At 34.2% G+C, this 17,166-nt stretch overlaps 1 protein-coding gene across 2 annotated transcripts in view; it reads left to right on the top strand.

Annotated features, from left to right (window-relative positions):
* DYNC2H1 (dynein cytoplasmic 2 heavy chain 1) overlaps window positions 1-17,166 on the top strand; it is a gene marked incomplete at its 3' end in the record, with an annotated part of 284,138 nt that overhangs the window by 166,352 nt on the left and 100,620 nt on the right. For both annotated transcript variants that reach the window (XM_084249306.1, XM_084249305.1), the window contains 5 exons: window positions 581-712; window positions 1,701-1,773; window positions 10,408-10,568; window positions 13,772-13,897; window positions 16,414-16,524. In XM_084249306.1, the coding sequence (XP_084105432.1) occupies window positions 581-712; window positions 1,701-1,773; window positions 10,408-10,568; window positions 13,772-13,897; window positions 16,414-16,524 (603 nt within the window). The remainder of the gene's footprint in view (window positions 1-580; window positions 713-1,700; window positions 1,774-10,407; window positions 10,569-13,771; window positions 13,898-16,413; window positions 16,525-17,166) is intronic.

The raw sequence follows: 17,166 nt of genomic DNA, 5'->3' as shown, positions 1-17,166 counted from the left end.
TCGCCAGCGGCCAGGGAACGAACTGGCGCCACAGGCTGCGGGCAGCCTTGCAGGCCAGTGCTCAACCGCTGCGCCACCAGGGGAGGCCCAAAATGTGTAAAAATTTAGAAAATTCAGGGATAAAGCAAGCAACATTCATGAATAGAGGTATAAATGAATAGGGTTTGGGAAAACATGCTTGTTAAGGTATGATATTAATAGGACAATAAGCATATTTTTACAATCTAACATGCACCTGTACTGTGGTAGTGTTTAAAATTTGCACTTGGTTTTAAGGAAAGCATTTTCTCCACAAGGGGGAGATAGATAGGTACAAATATTTATGTCGAGAAAAGATTTGTTAACTTACAAGTACTGATTTAGTGTTGCTTTTAGAAATACTTTTTTTTTTTATTTAATTCTAATTGAATAATTCTACCATACTATTTCTGAGCTATAAATGATTAAAGTAGAAAACAAATCTTAAACATCTATCAATAATTGGCTTCCATTTACTTTTTAGTGTATACTACATATGAACACATGATTATATTTGCTTGTAGCTCAGTTTTTTTGTTTTTTGTTTGTTTGTTTGTTTTAGATTGCTCTCCCCAGTCTTTATCAGACCCTCTGCTTTGAAGATGTGGCTCTGTGGCGTACTTATTATCATAATTCAGTTTGTGAGCAAGAGTTTCCATCTATTCTTTCAAAGAAAGTTTCTTTATTTCAGCAGGTAAATTATCTAAACACATAAAAATATTTCAACATTTCTCTTGTCATTCAGAAGGCATTTATATTATAGCTTTGCTTTAGAGTATCATATCACCTGAATGGGGCCTGTGTAAGGGAAGAGCTTTCTGCTTTTCCATCTTAATCAGACAATGAAATCTCTGGCAGTTTCTAAGCAGAAGGTTGTCTCCCATTGTAGCTTTTCTCAATCCCTCTGGCTCTGAATCGAGGTTGGTTTTGCAATAGAGAAAGTGTCTTACAGAAAGAAATTAAGGTATAGATTATACAGGTTCGTCACTAATTTCTCAGGATTCTAAGAAAATATCTTATGATCAGGAATAGGGGATTTTCCCCCCATTCTATTGCCTACCTTACCTGTAGGTTCCACTGAATTTTGGTGAAAGACTTGGAGTTGGAGCACTTTCTAGAATCTAATGTTTCATTAAATGGCCCTCCCATTTATGTTTTTATCTCTTTGCTAGGTTGCTGACTGAGGTTCTGTTCCCTTTGTAACTACTTACACAGTGAATTCTATTTCACCAAGTGTGTTTTTTTTTTTTTTAAAGAGAGAAAACAAAAATTATGAAAAAATTCATTTGAAAATTTAAATATCTGGAAATGAGGTATACATGATTCCTTAGGCAAGATTTTTGGGCCTCCATTCTGCTGTCATATAAAAGGCCTTCCTACATAACTTTTTTCCCCCCACCATTTATTTTGGCCCTTTATTAGATCTTGAAGTCAACTAACATAATGACTATTATATGTAGTTTGTTTACTTTTGATGGTAGGTTGCAGAAACAAGTGGATTTTGTAATTATTTGGCTAGTAAAGATATATGTTAGTGTATACCTATAGTGATAGTTTAAAGCATAGTAAATATGGAACAGTAGTAAGTGTTCATATATTGTAAAAATTTGTATAATAAACTATTTTTTTAGTTAACGCTCTTGTGGGAACTTAATTTAAATAACTCTGCACTTTATTTCAAGGTTCTTGTGGTACAGGCTCTCAGACCAGACAGATTGCAAAGTGCCATGGCTCTATTTGCATGTAAAACTCTGGGTAAGTACAATACTTTCCTAGAAGGAGACCACTCACCTGAATTATTTGTTTTTAATTTACATATTTTATTATGTCCTTAGTTTAGAAAAATTATAAGGGCTTTTGCCCTTAAATTTCTATTATACTCTACCTGGTTTAAAATATGTCTTTATGTTGAATGTGACCATATTTAATGTTGTCTTAAATTTGTTTTATAATTGGCATCATATATTTAGTGAAGACCTTTAAGGATTTAAAAATATTTTCTTAAGAAAGCATTTTAGACATTTAGACATTTGTTCGAACTGCAATTTCAAAGCAGGGAATCAAAAATTTGATTAAGATAATTAAAGTATAATGGACTCACAGAGACAGTAATCATAGGGGAAAAAGCCCTCAAAAATGAGTTATTTTTGTTTTATCTAAAGTAAAAAAGAGTTTGTGTGTCTTTCAGGTTATATGCAAATTCTGCAATAAATTTTTTATGCATTTCAGATAATCTTATCTGAAGAATTAAAAGTTATCATTAGAAATAATGAACTATACTGAATTATTCCAACTGCAGAAGCAAATTTGGAAAAAACTATGTTCAGGCTTTGAAGAGGATTTCACATGAAGCACAGTCTCCCAAAAAAAGTGGTCTTTGCTAGGGTTAGTGTAATGCTGGAAGTGAAAACAGCCATAGTTCAAATAGTATGCTGACAATTTTTTTAGAACCCTCCATTCCTATTTAATTTTTCCATATTAATATAGATGAAATTTTATATGAAAACTTTATTAGTTGTAATTTTATCAAGTGAGCCTAGTATGTTAGGTTTGTTTTCTCTGAATTTGAATTTCTCTTTTAATTAAGCTTATCACAGTTTTATGAAATTGAACAAATATATTGGACCTTCCATGCCTATCACTGAAAAACTTTACAGTTGTAATAATCATTCTATTGTTGGCATATAAGTTGTTATAGTTGGCTCTATCAGAGTATTATTTTGAGACGATGTCCTTTAGTTTCGGGTGATCAACTAGACCCTGATGAATGCACTCTTTCATTTAAACTTGAGTGTTCATAATGGTATAATCACAGATAACTTTCAGTAGCTTCACTATGGGCCAAGTTCTAGTCTAAATTCTATACATGTATCAACTCTTTTAATTCTCAGCAATCCTACAAGGAGCTGTTTTTTTCTCCATTTCAAGATGATAAACAAGATCATGCAGCTATCCTGACGGAGTCAAATGTATTCTCTGTTTAGAGGGACATTGGTGGAAAGTGCTAACATAAAAACTACCCTGTAACCTTAGATTAAGTTATTCCATTGCATATCCATGCTCACTCTAACCTGCTGGCTATGGTTCCTAGGGCTTTCTTAAGCACCACAAACCGGTGGCTTAAAGTAATAGGATTTATTGTGTTAATTTCTGGAGACTAGAATTTTGACATCGGGATGATGGCAAGACCACGCTCTGAAGACTGGAGGGGAATCGCCCCTGCTTCCTCCTAGATTCTGGACGTTTACTGCAAATCTTTGGTCTTTCCTGATATGCAGCTACATATCTGGAATTTCTGCCTTTGGTCTGCTGCCTGTTCTGCTCCCTGCTGTCTCTCGTGAATCCTCTCACCCTCCTGCACCTCTGTCCGGTACCCCTGCTCTTGTATAAAAATAAATAAATCTTAAAAAAAACTTACTCTGAATTCATTTAATTAATTTATTTTGTGGCATTACTATCAGCCTAAAGTAAGTTGTCATCATCTGCCACCTCACTTACTGCTATAATTTGGTTCTGTCATCTGAATATGTACAGAATTCAGTCACTTTTCACACCTCTGTTTTGTTCAGTCCACTATCATTTGAGGAAAATTATTGCTATTCAGGCTTCTTCACTTTCAGTTTATTCTTAGCCTAGCAGCTTTTGAATTAGTTCTATTATTCCTTTATTAAAACTTTTCTGATAGCATCTATTTTTTAAATTTATTTATTAAAATACTTTTTTTTCTTTCAGATTCCTTATAATGTTGTACAGGGTCTCACATCTTTTGGTTTTCTGCTTCCCCTCAGATCTCATCTTCTACCATTCTCACCTTGCTCAGACCTTTTCCCCCATAACAGCCTTTTTCTTGTTCTTCTCGTGCTCCACATGTATTTCTGCAATCTCAGTTCCTTTCCACTTGCCAGTCCTTCTTGCAAGAGAACTCTACTCCAGTCATCTCCCTCACCTTTATGCGCAAATGTCACCTTTTTGGTGACGATTTCTCTGAGCACTTGATAAAAATACTTAACTCCTCACCTCTCCGTATCTGCCTCTATCTTGTTTACTTTCCTTTGTAACTGTTATCATCATATGAAAATATTGTTATTTGCTTATTAATGATATGTCTCCAAACAAGAATACAAGCCACATGAGCAAACACATTTTATATTGTTTGCAGTTGTGTCTCATTGCCTTCAGAAGCTTCTAGAACATGGAGGCAATGACCACCTTGCTAATTATCTCCTTACCTTGGATTTTGTTTCCTCTTTATTCTTTTCAGAAGACGTGTAGCCTTTTAAAAACATAAGTGAAATCATCTTTCTTTTTTGCATGAAATCTCCAAAATCTTCTGGAAAATTTCTTATATAAGCTTACAAAGGTCCACACAGTCTGGCCACTGTCCACTTCTCTGACCTCATCTTGTACTCCTTTTGCTCACCACTAGGTGTCAGTGGGCAAGACAGCTTCGTAACTTCATGCTGTTAGTTTTGTATTTTTGAAAATAATTGTATATTTATTCCTCTCTCCCCTTTCCCTCTTTATCCTTCTCTAGTAACCTTAGTTTTACAGTCAAATTTCTAGGTTTCTGTTATTGGTTTAGTTTTATCTGATCCTTTGTTTTATTTCCCTATGTTCCACATAGAAGTCAAGCCATCTGATATTTGTCTTTTTCCTTCACTTTATTTTGCTTGATATAATACCCTCTAGTTCCATCCCTGTTGTTGAGAATGCCGAGAATTCATCTTTTTTTTTTTTAAATAGTTGAGGTATCACATTGTGTATATAAACCACATCTTAATATGTGCTCCTGCATTCATTGCAGTACTATTTACATTAGTCGAGTTTTAGAAGCAGCTTATATGCCCAAGGACAGAGGAATATTAGCTCTGTTTTGCCTCTTAATGGATGTCTCCTCTCTATCTTTCTGATGTTAATTTAGGGTGTTGTAATTTTAGGACAGTCCTTCTGAATCATCTAATCAGTACCAACATATCAACCTGATTAATTCTCTACATGGTTCTTAACATGATGATATATTTCTGGCTTATCTATGTATTCATCATCTATATATTATTATATGTTATTAATGTATATTTATATTAATACATATATTATTAATATATATTATTTCTTAAATTTCAATCCAAGTAAAATGAAGCAGTTTCTAGGAAGGTTAAAAGGACAGCATTCAGTCTTTAAAAATATGCCATTTTTATCACATTGTATGTGATCTTTCTTATTGACTTTGTAGTTTGACTCTGTATTAACTCGGGAATATTTCTGTTATGGTGCTGTTTCATCTCTAGCTTAAATGGCATTTAAGGTTTAGTGGCATTAAGTGAAAGCTCATTATATTCACATATTCAGATGCTTTGAGCATTTAATATACTGCTGAAATCATACTCATCTGTTTCTAAGCAAAATTTATACTGGTGTATGGCAGATGACTGAATTTGGTCAAGTGGTTTTATTATAGTTTTTATGTAAAAATGGATATTTTATTCTATGACTTAAAAGTTTGGATTGGTAGAGAATAATAAGGACTTAATCGCTTTTGAATCAAAATTTAGATATTTGATTTCAAAGGTAATTTCTCAAGCATCATTCATATGAAAATATTTTTATTAAGTTTTAGCAATATTTTACAATCTACAGACTTTAATAATGACTTTAATAATAACAAATATGTGCGTATGAAAGTAGTTTCAGTTTGAGGAGTCTAGTAAGCAATCCTTAAAATTTTTAGGTATGTCACTTTAGTATAATCTTACAATCCAAGCCTTAAGTACTAGTAAAATCTGCTAATTACAAGTAGTAGTTACCAGATGATATATGCTGACTTCTGTAATTCTGATTTAGCTTTAACTATTTACTATCCTGAGCAAGATATATTGTGCTGTGTGTATTGAGACATGTTCCTGTAAGGTGCTACAGTAGCTACAGGAACCAGTAACTTCTCAAAATTTTCCAGTGAAGGTGGTTTTGCACTTTGCACTTTTCCTAGTTCTCTACTTCATCCTATTCCATGACCTGCTTCCATCAATCAATCTGTTTTGTGAAGTGTGATCTAGGAGGAGAGGAAAGACATAACAAAATGCATATTTTCTATTACTATTGTAACAAATTACCGTACATTAACAGCTGAAAACAACATCTATTAATTATGTCACAGTTCTGTAGGTCACAAGTCTGATGTGCACACTTGGCTTCTGCCCCAAATTGCACAAGGGTAAATCCAGGTGTTGACAATCTGGGTTTTTACTGGGAAACTGGGGGAAGAATCCATTTCTAATCTCATCCAGGTTCCCCCCAGAGTTCATTTCCAGCAGTTGTAAGATTATGATTCCCGATATACCTTGCTATTGATTTTAGAAGACACTCATGTCTCTGACCTCTGCTTCACTTTTCTGCTGTGTCTCTTTGACTTGGCTGGAGAAGTTTTTCTGCTTTTGAGGGCTCAAGTGATTAAATTGCCCACTTGGGTAATCCAGAATAATTAGATTTTAAAGTCCATAGTTACATTACTATCTGTAGTTACTACATTATATTATAGCTTAGTGTGTAATCACAAATAAAGAGGAATTAGTTATCCAGAATTCTGCCTACCACAAAATGTTGAACTTTTTTGTTTCAGAAGTTGAGTATTATTTCTAAAGATTATTTCCCCATTTAATTGGCTGAGGAATATTAGATTAGTAATTGTCCATTTTCCGTCTTTTAACCCATGTTTGTGGTACATTTTTAGAGTTGTCTTTTCTCTCTTATAAAGGAAGAGTAATTTTGTACACCTAATTCCTATTAGTCTCTTTGAGGATGAGATGAATGTGGAAAAATGAATTTAATATACTTATCACTTATAATGGTTTGATATGAATTTGCTACTTTCTGTACTCTCTAGGTATCTAAAAAGTGCAACAGTGATTGTCTTCCATTTTAAAGTATAAATTGTTTATTGTTACTTCCTCGGTATTTTATCTGAGTAAAATAAAATTAATAAAAGTTTAAGTTATTTCTTTGACTTTTAGGTCTTTTTGAAAAAAAAATATGTAATTTAAAGGTGCATTATTAAAATAGACGATCCCAGTGATTTACAAGTAGTTATACACTATGATAATTCTCAATGCAATGAACATTTTTACTCTTTAATTTTTCAGATACATTTGAATAACTCACACTGACAGATACAATATCATGAGTTAAAATTACTTGTGTTAATAAAACCAATGGTTGTATATAGATTCAGTTCACTTAATACATTAGGGATTTTACTTAGAGTTTTGTGGGTGGAATCACTAATATGGAATTCCAAGTAGCATGAATGTCACCTGTGTTAAATGATAAAATGATGCTTTTTCTCTAAAATCTTCCAGTACTTTAAAATATTGTGCAAAATATGTTCATGAATAGATTTATTGGTGTGGAATTTTAACATTTTAAAGTAATAACTGAATTTATGCTGCTTTCTGGAGGTAAAGGGTAAACAAAACAAGTATCACAACTTTCCTCATGGAGTTTACTAACTATATTCGTTAAAATAAGAAATGATATGGTAACCTGCATTTCAACTTCTTGAAGAGAGTTTCTATATTGGCACGTTTTTTAAATAAAATACACATTTCAGTCAGTAGTCATTTCATACAGAAATATATATGTATATATATATAAATCACATTTTAATCCCAAACATTAATTAGAAGCCCCCAAGTAGATATCAGAATAAAAGGAAACACCTGTATTGCTTTCTACTAAACCAGTCATCATTAGCATATATACCTTGCTATTCTTTTTAGGGTCATAAATGTGTGTACATTACAATGTGGAATCACGTTGCCTGTCCTGTTAAGTATTGCTCTTCAGTAAATTACATTTTATCTCTATATTTAAAGTTAAATATAACCTTAATTCCATTATGCGGAATTAAGACATTGTTAAAAACAATGTCTTTCTATGCAGGCCTCTCTTTGGCAAACCTGTCCCTTTCGGGGCAGCTCTTTCTGCCCACTTGTGTCTGTACAAGTGTCCTTCTTCCTTCTTTGTTTTTCATAGTGAACCTGTGCTTCTGGATAACTAAAAACAAACAATCACTTAACATCTTTCCCATAGTTTTTAACTAATATCTACAACTAGAATGAAAGTCCTTTCACATGCTTCTGCCTTCATGTCCTGAATTATTTCTTAAATGACTAAAAGGCCATACATTTTTTAGACTTTTGATACACTTTATCATATTGCACAGTACATTTAATTGGCCTAGTATGATTGATTGAATGAAACCATTTTATATTTCATTGCAATAAGTGCATAAGACTTCTTATAAATTAGAGCTCAAAACGGGATGTTAGCAATTTAAATGTAAAAATAAAATTCACAAAATATGACTCTAAAAGCAACTCATCAGTTTTAAGTGGCTATTGGGGTAGATTTCACCTGGTATTAGGTATTAGTTTCTTTACAAGTAAAATAAACTACCCCTAATAATGCTTAGTGTAGAGTAGGTGATGAATAAATGGAATATATTTTCACTAACATAGCCTATTTTTACCCACAAATGAGATATGAATTGTTTTATCCCTGTTTTATACTTGAGGAAACTGAGACAGTGCATTTTAGTGATGTGTATCACTCTACAAGCAAACATTATACAGACAGCTGTATATTCCAGTCTCCAAACTAAGTATTGTTTTCATTTTGTAACACTTTTTTCTCTTTTCATGAATTGATATAGAAATAACTTTATCCTATATTATAACAGTGAATTTTTTTACTGGTGAAATCTGATTCCTCATATGCATGGCACAGGAGAGTCACTGAAGTTATATAAATGAATGAAAGCTATATAGATGGATGATTGTATTTAGTCTTCTCTTGTAGGAAGAGAACCATATTAAGACTGCAATAATGCTGATTGTGTATTTCTGCATCTGTTAAGTTGGTAATTAAGAGACCTGGTTGTTATTTTTCTTTTTCTTTCTGGCTTATTTCACTGAGCCTGATCCCTTCTAGCTCCATCCATGTTGTTGCAAATTGCATGAGTTTATCTTTTTTGATTGCTGAGTAATATTCCATTGTGTATATGTACCACTTCTTTTTTTTTTTTTTAAAGTTTTCATCACCCCACCTCAAGCACTTTAGTTGTATTTTATTTTATTTATTTATTTATTTTTAAATATTTATTTATTTATTTATACAAGCACTGGGTACAGTCAGAAGCGTGGGAGGGTGAGAGAATTCACCAGAGCCAGAGCGGGGAGCAGAGCAGGCAGAAGGACCAAAGTACACTGCTGAGGGGAGCAGAGGGCGGCAGGAGAGGTCTGTGCGCCATGTGGGACCCTCCTCCCGTGGCTCGGGAGCAGCCAGGGATCGAACCGGCGCCGCGGAGGCTTCGGGCAGCTTCGCAACCCAAGTGCTCAACCACTGTGCCACCAGGGAGGCCCTACCACATCTTCTTGATCCTATCATCTATTTTTGGGCATTTGGGTTGGTCTCATTCATAGCTGGAATTTAGAAAACCTAAATAAGGGACCAGGAACAAGACTAATTATCATAAAGTAAAAATCAAAATCAACAAGCAACTGTAAACCAGAAACACACTGGGGGCAGGGAGGAGAGTATAGGATCAAAACAAGAGGGGGTGGGAATTGTATGGGGGCTATAAGCAAGTTGAAAATGCATACATTATACAAAAATGAAAAATGATGTAAAAATATAGATAATTAAAAAAATAATAATTAAAAAAATTTAAGATACCTAGTTGTAGGGTAAGTAATTTTCAGACTTCTGCCCTCCCGCTATTAGGATTGATGATGGATCCCTGCGGTCTTGAATGCATGCCTGATGGCGGGCACCTGGAGTACAGTGTGGGCCTAGGTAGTGGGTTCACCTGGGCTGAGGCAGGGCTTATAAGAGTGGTGTCACAGGGACGCCAGAAACACCAGAAGGAGAACAAGCAAGCAGCAGAACGAAAGAGAAGCAACAGAGAGAGAACAAGACCAGGAGAGAACACTGGAGACCCCAGACAGAGTGAAGATTCACCAGGGGCCCAGGAGGCTTACCTGCCTCCTGGACCCCTGGCACCCCCGCCTGTCATGTACCTGGTAAAATGACAATAAAAGCCTGAAAAAGCCACTGAAGGCCCAGGACTCCTTCTTCACCCGTCTGCTCGAATCATAGAGATCCTGCACTGTGGCCTTCACACCTAGATGATATGTAGAGCACTGAAAAACAATCCTGGCACCTGAAGCATTCAATAAGTGGCAGTTATTTTTAGTAAGAAAGCCTTATATGTATATGCAAGGTATAATATTACACCAAGGTATTCTCTATTACCTAGCATGTGGTTAGTTTTAATAGACAATGTTTCCTGATGCATGCTAATTTTTATTTTTAACTTCATTTATGTATCTTTAGGACTGAAAGAGTTGTCCCCACTTCCTCTAAATCTCAAACGTCTGTACAAAGAGACACTAGAAATTGAACCCATCTTAATCATTATTTCCCCGGGTGCTGATCCTTCTCAGGAACTTCAAGAGCTAGCTAATGCCGAGAGAAGCGGAGAGTGTTATCACCAGGTCGGTACATATCACATAGCTGTCTTTGTTCTTAGTGTTTTCCTGCCATAATTGATCCTGTTAGTGGACCTGACACGATTTTTTCTTGTTTTAGGCCAAATAATGCCCCCTCCCCCCAAAACTGTCCACATTTTGATCCCCAGAACCTGTGAATTTGGTACCTTACCTGGCAAAAGAAACTTCGCAGGTGTAATTAAGCATCTTGAGCTGGAGAGAGCCTACAAGTGGGCCTGATATAATCACTGGCTCCTTATGTCCTTATAAAAGGGGGGAGGTGACAGTGGAGGCAGAGGACAGAGATGGGGAGGTGTTGTGCTGCTGGTTTTGAAGGTGGAGGAAGGTCCATGAACACAGGAGAGTATTTTCTAGAGCTGAGACCTAAAAGAATCTACAAGATTCTTTCTGCACGTCCAGAAATAATCCAGCTCTGTGTTACTACCTTTATTTTCAAATTCAGACACCTTGATTTTAGACCAGTAAGACGTATGACCTCCAGAAATCTAATAATGATTTTGTCTTATTTTAGGGCATAGAGCTTTGATAATTTGTTATAGCAGGATCTGTGTTGTAAAACAATTTACCTGAGTAAAGAGAAAAGGTACAGAAACCATAGAAACAAAGAATAGGAAATGAATATATTTGTTTATATTTTGAGGATAACTAAAACCTTTTTACTCAGTTACTTTTATAATAAATCATAGCAGTAATTACCTGCAAAACTGAAATGCAAGAAATACCTAAAATTTTGAGTGAAATTTATTTAATATATTGCTACTTTTTCTTAGGGTGAATTTGGAAGTTTCATTTGTTCAGATTACCTTTTTCAATTCAGTTTGCATGCAAGTTTGAAATTCACTAATTAATATCTGTCTTTGACAAATGAATAAACAAAAAATTCTTTGGAAGAAAATAATTAATAGTAATGTAAGCAAATACTTGATAGCAACCCAAAATTGAAAATTAAGAGTGTTTGAGGCAAATAAGCAGAAGATAGAATAACAGAGTTGGCCTGGCAGGGCATGTTTGTGCTGTTTGACTGTAGGGGATTTCATTCAATCAGAGTAGTGAGGTGTTTTCAGGAAGAGGAGTCTTTTTCTAGAGGTTTTTCTCTTTGCAGTGACTTTGGTAAATTAAACTATTTACATTCATAGTAGTTAAACCTGTGGAGTTTTGAGTGTTGCACTTGCAAAATTGTTTAATGTAGTAAAATCTTTATGCACAGATTTATTTATTTTTTAAAAGATTTATTTATTTATTTATACAAGCACTGGGTACAGTCAGAAGCGCAGGAGGGTGAGAGAATTCACCAGAGCCAGAGCGGGGAACAGAACAGGCAGAGTGACGAAATGCACTGCTGAAGGGAGCAGCAGGCACTGCAGGAGAGGTCTGTCACGCCATGTGGGACCCTCGCCGGTGGCTGGGGATGGAACCGGCGTTGCAGAGGCTGCAGGCAGCTTCGCAGCCCAGTGCTCAACTGCTGCACCACCAGGGGAGGCCCTGCACAGATTTATTGATAATTTTCCAGTTATTTAATTTTTTAATGTTATGCTACACATGCAGGAAAATTTGTTCTTAATGCAAATAATTAATTTTTAAATCAGGAAAATGTGTTTTAGTGGGAGGAGGTGTGAGCTATCATCATCTTGACATTTTGCTGTTATGTTTTTTTAACATTTTTTTAATAGTGAATGTTTTCAGGTTTCATGACTCTTAAATTCTTCTCATATAATTTTTGTCTAATGGAAAATTTTGAGTAACCTATTTTTACCTAACGTTTCAGCGCAGTAAAAACTTAATCTTTCTTTGTTTCTGTTGTATAGGCCTTCATTTTTTTCCTGCATTCTAGTAATGGCAAACTAATATGTATGTTAAAGTAATTCTCCCAGTATTTACTTCATCTGTCCTTTATACTTAGTTCCAGGTTAGACCTTGAAAACTTAAAAATAAAATCAATATGTCAGTATTTAGTACCTGGTTTGTTGCATGCTCCAGTGTGCAGTGAATTAGACATGGTTCCCTTTCTCAAAGACTTTGTAGTCTAATTGAAAAATAAAATCAATACCTGTGAAAGTCAACTAAAACCAATGAAACGCTGTCTTGTATTTGTTATGAAAGAAAAATCACCGTGACTTGAATGAATCTATAATAGCAGTGCTCTTTAAAGTGTTTGATTAGGTCCCCAAAATAAAATTTGAAATAGGATTCACTCAAATATGTATATATTATATACACATATATATTTGTAAATTATATACACAGATACAGCTGTGTAAGTTTCAGATAAATTACCTTTAAAAAACATAGTTTAGACGTGGTAAGTGGTCCTTTTAGATTCTTGACTAAACCTGTTATAGAATTTTAGCCAGCATTTAAATAATACAGAAGCCTCATAATAAGTTCATTATCTAGATTATTTTGGCTATTCTAGAATACTTTTAATGCTTGGAATTTTTCTATTTTATAAAGTGTCCTATTCACTACATGTATGTCCTCGTGCAGATAGACCATAGGGATTGGAATAATTGGAATGGTTTTCCAGTGAGACATCAGGGTTCTCATTACCTCTCAGCCTTTCTTGTCCACCCTTCCTCTCTCTCTATTTCTTCTCTATCTTCTCCCTGCTTTCTCTCTGAGAAGCTAAAGAGGAGTCGAGGTTGAGTATGAGAGTGTGGAGTCTGTAGGCACATCAATATGTTGGATTTGCTAGCTAATGAAGTGTTAGGAAAACACAGTTGAATGGACTAGTAGCTTAAGAGCTAAAAATGTGCAGTGTTGGAAAATTAACAGAGAAGTAAATACTAAGTAAGTGGTAGAGTTAATGTTACATGCTACAAGTAATTCAACAAGATGATAGTTAACAAAAAGCACTAGTTCTTTTTTTAAGGTCCATCTTTGGGCAAGTACTATAGGAAATATTTGTATGAGAAATAAAGGTATTTAATACTTCTTTATTCTCTTCTTTAACTTGTAAGCCTATAATAATACAGTATTTTTAATAATAGGCAAAGATTAAAAATCTGTTATTGATATTAGGACAAAAGCAAAAAATTGCTGCAAATGGGAACAGTCTGATATTTCTTATTAAAAATTTAGAACCCTGATTACAGTAATTGAGTTAATTTAATATGTATGACAATATAGTCTGTATCTCTTATGTTGCAACATGTTTTCAGATATTTCGGTTTTTGTTTTTGATTTTGCAGGTTGCCATGGGTCAAGGTCAAGCTGATATAGCAATTCAAATGCTAAAAGAATGTGCCCGCAATGGAGATTGGCTCTGTTTGAAGAACTTACATCTTGTGGTATCTTGGCTACCAGTTCTGGAAAAGGTAGATACAGATAAATACTGTGCAAATAACCTAATATACTCAATTCAGTCAAGCCCATGGAACATCAGTATTAAAATTTCATGCATTATTTATGATACTTTTTTAAAAATAGTGCTTGATGAGAAATAATTTATAATCTCAAATATTCTTAAATATGTACATTTGTAGAAAACAAGATTAACCTTTTAATAGGACTTATATAGAAATCTCTCCTCTTTAAAGACATTTAAGGGAAGGCAAAAAATTACCAGAACTGAAAGGATTGTAGACACAGCATTACTTTGTCTTTCTGCTCCTGTTATGTCTGTAAGGGGGAAAAAGATGCAGAGCAGGCAGAGGGAGAACTTCCTAAGTGCTAAGGAAATTAATGAAGCAATCATTACATTTAGCTGGATGCCTTCAGACAGGCGAAATTGATGGGTGGGTTTTAAATGTAAACCTGGAAAGATGGATATGGTTGTAAGCATCTGAAACATTATCTGAATGCTATTTCCTGAAAACTAAACAGGGCGGGAGTGGAGGGCATGGTGGTGGAGGTGTGCATGCCTATTTCAGAAATGAAGATGGGCATGAAGTATGGGAAAGGCCAGGCTGGACAGTGTGGGGCATGGAGTTAAATGGCCAGAAGGGGGCTAGGTTGCCTACTGCCATGAGAACCATGCAGATAAGCCTGGAATTCTTGTCCCAGGACATAGTCAGGGTAATTTCATAGCAGGGGAGTTAATAATGGATTAATTTAATGAATCTGGCAGAAGTAGTATTCATAACAGAATGAGGTGGATTAGAGTGGATTGAGGGAGGCATTAGCCTAGTTGTGATGTGTTGAAAATTTCTGTAGTCCTAATCAAAGGCAACTGTAGCACCTTACACAAAACTGAAATCTTTGATGAATGAGTTAATGATTGACATTGTTGGACCATGATGATTCATTGCTTGTAATCAAAAGTAGATAAAGGAATTGAGAACTGAGGTGTGTATGAGTATTAGTGTAATTTCATTATTACAGTTTTCTATAAATCACTAATTTGCAAAAATATAAAATTCATTTCTGATGAATCTTATGTTTTAAAACGTACTAAGAAGACTTATGAATACTTGAATCCTGCTTTCTGTTCCAAAATAATAGATTGATAGCTATTAATCTACGGCATCCATAATTTCAGTTATTACTTTGGAAGCAATCTTCATTAAAACTTTTCCAAGCATATAAAGTAGATTATATTATAAAAGTTTTGAAAAATATTTTAATATATTTTGGGAAGTTTGGATGAATTGTTTCAATACACATTAATAATTTATTTTAAATCCAGCTGTATCAAAAATATATTGTCTAACATTTTTTAAAAAATATGCTAACCCAAGGAAACGTTTTATATAAATCTTACATTTTAAATAAGGTCTAGATATATATGTGTGTATGTGTGTGTGTGTGTGTGTGTATGCATTTAAATAATTTACAGCACAAGCACAATGTTTTCATGACCAATTGTTTTGCCTTTTTTGGTCATCTTACCTCTACATCTTACATTAATAATGAGCATTAGTATGAGGTATAGATTATATTTTTTCAAATAACTTTTAGACTTTACTTTCTCTTAGACTTACCAGTATTTCTTTTGAAGTACTCATTCAACCATTCTACAAACACTTGCTGAATACAGAAAAAAGCCTGAAATTTTCCTTAGCAGTGGTTACATACAAAATTTGTACCTGTTCTCTAGGAAATAAGTTTAGAAGAGACAGAACACATTAATAACTGTGTTGTAGTATGATGCCTATTATAGGAGAGGGATTACAAAATGCCATCAGTGATTAGTTCTGCTTGGGATTGTGGTAGTGAAGAGTTAGAGAAGATATTCCTTTCAGACAGGATACTTAATTTGCATTTTTATAGATGACTAAGAACTTGTCAGGCTACAAGAGAATAACAAAGAAAAAGATGAATAAAGACAGAGGCAATAAAATCTCAATACAGCATGGGTAGATGAATTTACTGAGGTTTTAAATTCATATTATAGGCAACAGGAAACACTAAAATTGTGAATAAAGGAATTGATATCATTATGTAAAAGCTTGAATTGAAAATCTTGTGAAAGCTTGAATTGAAGCACTGAAAATGTGCAAGCCTGAAGATGGCTGGTAGTTAGTTATAGGCATTTCCACTCACACCTGTTATGTACTTACTATGTATCAGGCACTTTTTGAAGTGTTTTGTACAGTCCTGTGACATAAGTAACACTTAACTATCATTGCCGAGCACTGATGCAAGTCATAGAGCCCAAGTCATACAGCAAATAAGTGGCAGAATTGGATTCCAGCCCATTTTGCCTAGCTCCAAGTTTTATCTATCACACTAAATTAGTAATAGAGAAGATGGTAATTTATAGAAAATATGAACAGAACTTTAAGAATTATATCAGGAAAGATTTTAAGAAAAAATATCAATAATGCTTGAGTGGATATTTGTGTGCATATTTAAGTAGATTTTTATTTATTTATTTTTTTTTATAAATTAGGAATTAAACACTCTTCAACCTAAAGATACCTTTCGTCTTTGGCTTACTGCAGAAGTTCATCCGAACTTCACTCCTATTTTATTGCAGTCAAGTTTGAAGATAACCTATGAGGTAAGAAGACTAAAAACTTAGCTAGTTGTATAATTACACTACATGCATTTTAAAGCTCTGTAAACAATCATCTATTATACACACAAAAACTACCCTTTATAGTTAGTTGAGGTAGAATATCCATAAGTAATAGTATATTTGTAAAGATACATTTAAAATTTCCTTTCAAATTTTACTTACAGAGGTCTGCTGTGCCTCAGCAGTATATTTCAGTAGATCTGCCTGTTCTGTTCCCCACTTTCTCTGAATCCTCTCAGCCCCCCCACACCTCTGACCTGTACCCCAGTTCTTGTATGCATAAATAAATCTTTTAAAAAACCAAATTTTACTTGAGATTACTTGTTTTTTTTGCTGTTATCATTCTGTTTTTAAATGTACACTCTAGTAGTGTTAACATTATGTATCTCATTGTACAACAGATATCTATAGATACTTCATTTTGCGAAACTGAGACTGTCCTTTAAAAAGAAAATGCCATTTCCCTTTCCATCTACCCTGGCAACTACCATTTTGCTTTCTGTTTCTATGAGTTTACTACTTCAGATACTTCATAGAAGTGGAATCATGCATTGTCTTTTTGTGATTGTCTTGTTTTACTTGTCATTATATCCTTAAGTTTCATCCAAGTTGTAGTACATGACG

Source organism: Talpa europaea, assembly GCF_964194135.1.
Source record: "Talpa europaea genome assembly, chromosome: 12".
In the NCBI taxonomy this organism is placed as follows: domain Eukaryota; kingdom Metazoa; phylum Chordata; class Mammalia; order Eulipotyphla; family Talpidae; genus Talpa; species Talpa europaea.
Note: the sequence above shows the minus strand (reverse complement) of the source record. Positions and strands in the feature narration are given on the sequence as shown.